Source organism: Medicago sativa, chromosome 4 (assembly GCF_051527215.1).
Source record: "Medicago sativa cultivar Bolivia chromosome 4, Bolivia_mono, whole genome shotgun sequence".
NCBI classification, from domain to species: Eukaryota; Viridiplantae; Streptophyta; class Magnoliopsida; order Fabales; family Fabaceae; genus Medicago; species Medicago sativa.
Window position 1 is genome coordinate 78205984 of NC_140752.1, and position 4268 is coordinate 78210251.

At 32.5% G+C, this 4268-nt stretch overlaps 1 protein-coding gene and 1 non-coding gene across 2 annotated transcripts; both read right to left on the reverse strand.

The window, feature by feature from the left end:
- Window positions 1–240: 240 nt before the first annotated feature.
- On the reverse strand, window positions 241–366 carry LOC146932205 (small nucleolar RNA snoR86). Its single transcript, XR_015009309.1, has one exon. It is a non-coding gene; the product is annotated as a small nucleolar RNA snoR86 (small nucleolar RNA).
- A 1083-nt stretch (window positions 367–1449) lies between these two features.
- Window positions 1450–3895, reverse strand: LOC146932206 (NAD(P)-binding Rossmann-fold superfamily protein). The gene is made up of 4 exons (XM_085708361.1): window positions 3759–3895; window positions 3384–3660; window positions 2399–2593; window positions 1450–2275 (listed from the first exon to the last, which is right to left on the reverse strand). Exons 1-4 carry the CDS (start codon window positions 3803–3805, stop codon window positions 1838–1840), a joined length of 957 nt encoding a protein of 318 aa, XP_085564487.1. The 5' UTR covers window positions 3806–3895; the 3' UTR covers window positions 1450–1837.
- Between the last annotated feature and the right edge of the window lie 373 nt (window positions 3896–4268).

Sequence of the window (4268 nt, forward strand, 5' to 3'; positions counted from 1 at the left end):
TCTACACTCCTCTTGCACAATCTTAAGATGGTATTGTCTATAGGTCAGCTATTTTAAGCTTAGAATTCAGGATTAGGATTTTTGGGTCCAAATGACTCAACAAACAATCCAATCCTAAGGTATTTCCAACGTCGTATAACAAAATAATGTCAAATCAAATTTATATCCAACGTCAAATGAATAAAATTGAAGAATTATAAGAGAAAATAAGAAAGTTTGTGGTAAAAGTAACAGATTAAAGATGTAGCGAGATGTTCGAGGCCATATTCAAAACTGAATAAATTTGATAGGCACGGAGAATCGCCATCTATGATTGTTTTTGCCAACCTTCAATGCAATAAGTGCCAATTATCGACACTCTTGCTCTGCAAATTGGCTTTTTTTTTTGTCTTTCATTCAAAACAATTTCGTAATAATTAAAATTAAAATAAAAACACACAGAGAAAATAAGATTAAGAAAGAAATTAAAACTTGAAAATAAGAACCCTAAAAAATCTAAGGAGGCGCTGTTATAGTGAGTAGGGAAGATTGATCGTTTTGCAGAGGCTGCAGCTTTGCATTATATAGAAACGCAAAACCCTAATTTTGTAACTATTCCTTACTTTGGGCTTTGACGGGTTTTATTTTGGGCTCTTTCTTTCTCGGCTTATGGACTTTTTATCTTTTAACATTGGCAAAATTCTCTATCAACCCCCCTGTTTTGCTTGAAACGTATTGGAACATAAGTTTCGATTGACATTTTTTTCTACCAAAATATTTCGGATTCTATGATCCGATAGACATTTTTTTTTCCAGGTTGAGCAACTTGGGGGCCTAAACAACCATCATCCTATACACATGATGCTACATGTCTTTATTGGTTTTGCTACAACCCGAAATTAAATTTGAACATATTTTTTTCTTTTCAAGATATTTATCCTTCTAGACAAGAGAAAAAAACAATATTTTCCTGTTTGAATTGTTAAATTCGAAGGGGTTTTAGTCGACTTTTAAAAAAACGGTGAGAATATAAAAGTAGCTCTCAAACGAAATATAGAGCGATTAGGTTTAACCTGTGTTGTAATAAAAATATTAAAAGAGATTTAGGTTGTATTTTACTCTACAATTTATAGGGAGTTGAACAGGTTGTGGTTGGTTTAGTACTATTAGTTAAATAATTTTAAGTAGTTAAATGTTTTAGGTTTAGCATCATGCATGATTGTGAGGGTAACAAAAAGTCTCATTAGATTGTTGAACAAGTAATAGCCTAAATGATTCGGGTTTAGCTGGTTTTGACCACATACATGCATTATTCTACCTCATCAAATTCCATCGGCTCAGGTTGAATAAAAACCTGTAATTTTTTTTACAAGTTACTAGCATTTCTTTACATTTTCCTTTTTACAATGCTAATGAATATAGGTCAATGTTGTATAGGCAGCTGGTTCGAGTTGGATCATGAGCCATACATTTTAAAATATTTTTTTTAAAACAAAAATGAGTACAAGGGAGGGCATTACATGACAAAACAAAATTTAACATTTAAATAAATCTCTCCTAAAAAAACATTTAGACTAAATCTATAATTTAAAATTTGGGATTCCTCAACCAATACCCTTAAGACACTAATTAGTAAGACTCTTTAAAATTTTACTAGTTGAACTAAATTAAAACACTTCTAATTCAACTCATAAAAGTCTTAAACTATACCTTAGCAAAAATAACAACAAAAAATACAAGTTTCTTGCAACAGGTCGGACAGCAAGCAAGATAAAGTTAATTAATTAAGAATTGATGATGGAGTAACATTTTATTTTATGTTATCTCCACGTGGCAATGACAATGATCATGATCGCGATCAAAGTTTAGAATTAGCAACTTGTTGGAAGGTGATATTATTTCTGAGCAAGAAGAATTTTCCAGTAGGCAAGTGGTGTGGCGGAAGCAACACAAGGATGGTAGCAAGAGAAGCAGCTTGATCAGCAGTGTGAGTGCCCTTACCTTTTGTCATTGAGGTTTGAGTGAAGCCAGGGCAAAAACAGTTCACACTCATCAACTTAGTAGTATTTCCAAATTTATATGAATTGTTAATGTTATATCTCTTAGCCAACACCTTTGAGTATGCATTTAGAGCCAATTTTGATACTGCATAGTCTGTCCAATATGATGGCCACCCTTGACTCTTCCATATTCCATTTCTCACATCTCTTAGAAATTTTCTCACCATTTCCTTGATCTCTTCTTCCTTCAAGTCCTCACTCTCTAGAATTCTTTTCATTTCCAAGTTTGTCACCTTCTGCATATAATAATATTTAGTTTGAGCACGCATAGAATATTCCATATAATTTTTTTTTTTTTATGCATGCGACCAACTTATAATAACCTGGTAAAGTAAATTGATGAATTATTAGGTACTTACATCCAAAGACCCAAGTCTTGAGCTAACATTGAGAATACGTGTGATGGAAGAACTAGAAGAAGAGGAGCAACGAAAGAGGGGAAGAAGTGCCTCTATAAGCAACTTGGGACCATAGAAATTTGTTTTCATGACGTTTTCAGCATGGTCCACTGAATTCTCGTGGAGCTCATTGAATGATACAGCTGCATTGTTCACCTGATCACATAAAAAATTAATTAGATCCTTTCAAAAACATATTTATGTGAATAAAAAATTACAACTAGGTCCATGTCTAGTCTTGGTCTTTGAAAAATTGTCTAGGTCTAACGTGTGTATTTATATCTTATTGTATCTTATAATTTTGTTTAACACAACCGATAATGTTGTTAGAATATTATGTAAATTGGAGTATTATGCCCATTATCGACACTATCTTGGTTTAAAAGGAAGTGAACTCATGTCTTTTAAATAAAGTCTCAAGTTCGAGTCATGTGAGTAAACTTGATTATTTTTTGGGAAATGTTAACTTGTGTCCTTGGAGCATAAGTTAAGAAACCAAATGTGAAATTTTTTTTTGAAAATTGTGCATTCAATACCTTAAAAGTTTAAAAGGTTACCTTCTCAATGAAAAATTTATTATTTAATTCTATTTTAAGTTTCTTATCTTGTGCCCTAAGGGCACAAGTTAACATGACCCTTATTTTTTTCAGTTGTATCCAATCTATCCATATTAGTTACTCGAACTATGCCCAAGTCAATATTTTTCGCTTTTCATTTATGATACTTGTGAATACAAAATACTTGATAAATTTACTAAAAATATTATTTTCTCTCTTTTATTTATACATATTTGTGAAATAACCAAACATGTTTATCATTGTGAAACTAAGAGGGTAATTAATATATAAAATGACACATTTATTACTAAAGGTGGAGAGACAGAATAAAATCAATCAAAATGATGTAAAAAATAAAATTGAATAAGTAGAAGGTAATTAATACATACGAGAATATCCAAGGTGGCTCCAAATTTGTCTTTGAAGGAGGATGCAAAGGTTTTAATAGAATGAGCATCTGAGACATCAAGGACTAGAAAGTGAACATGATGAGGTACAACAAGGCCTAATTGTGCTCGTATGCTCTCCACAGCATCCTCTCCCTTTTGCTTGTCTCTAGCAGTTAACACTACACTCAGTCCCAACTCTGCAAAACGTTTCACAAGAGCAAACCCAATGCCCTTGTTACCTCCGGTCACCACTGCCACCGTCTCCTTCGACCACCACCTTCATTCATTTAGCACAAATAAACACAAGCAAAAGCAAATTAATCAAACATATACATGGCATTAAATGTGTATAGTAGGATTGAAAAGATGAGGTACCTGGTTGACCAAAGTGCAGGAGAAGGAAAATAAGGTTCTGGCTCCATATATGTCTATATGTCACAGTATGGATATTGATGAATTATGTCAATGAAAATGCTAGTACGCCACTATGCTATTTATATGTGTGTTTGGAGAAGATTGATTTGTCTCACTTCAATGCATACATATTTATATTAACAAACTTTGTCATGCTTATTATCATTGAGAATGTTATCGAATTAGGAGGAGGAGCAGACATTATGTGAATTATATAATATAGTTTAAGACTCGGGAAGCTGGTGGCGGACCTAAAAGTACATATAAAAATTAAAAATAGTAACAAGAGAACTATAGCAAATGGAACATGTGTGATTTTATTTGGTTTGTTTAAGTCTACCACCGTGGACTGTGTGAATCTAAATTTATATATTATCCCATTTCAATGAGATTACGAATGTTTCAACCCAAGATCTTTAAGTTATTGTGTGAATATCAAATGACATAGTTTGTCGTCAAAATTTGAGAATC

Excerpts from the sequence above, each read along its gene's own strand:
- LOC146932206 (XM_085708361.1), bottom strand. The coding sequence starts at position 3,805 with ATGGAGCCAGAACCTTATTTTCCTTCTCCTGCACTTTGGTCAACCAG. Across the intron at positions 2,594-3,383 it reads GAGCCACCTTGGATATTCTC|GTGAACAATGCAGCTGTATC; the intron begins GTATGTATTAAT and ends TTATGTGATCAG. Across the intron at positions 2,276-2,398 it reads CAAGACTTGGGTCTTTGGAT|AAGGTGACAAACTTGGAAAT; the intron begins GTAAGTACCTAA and ends TATTATATGCAG.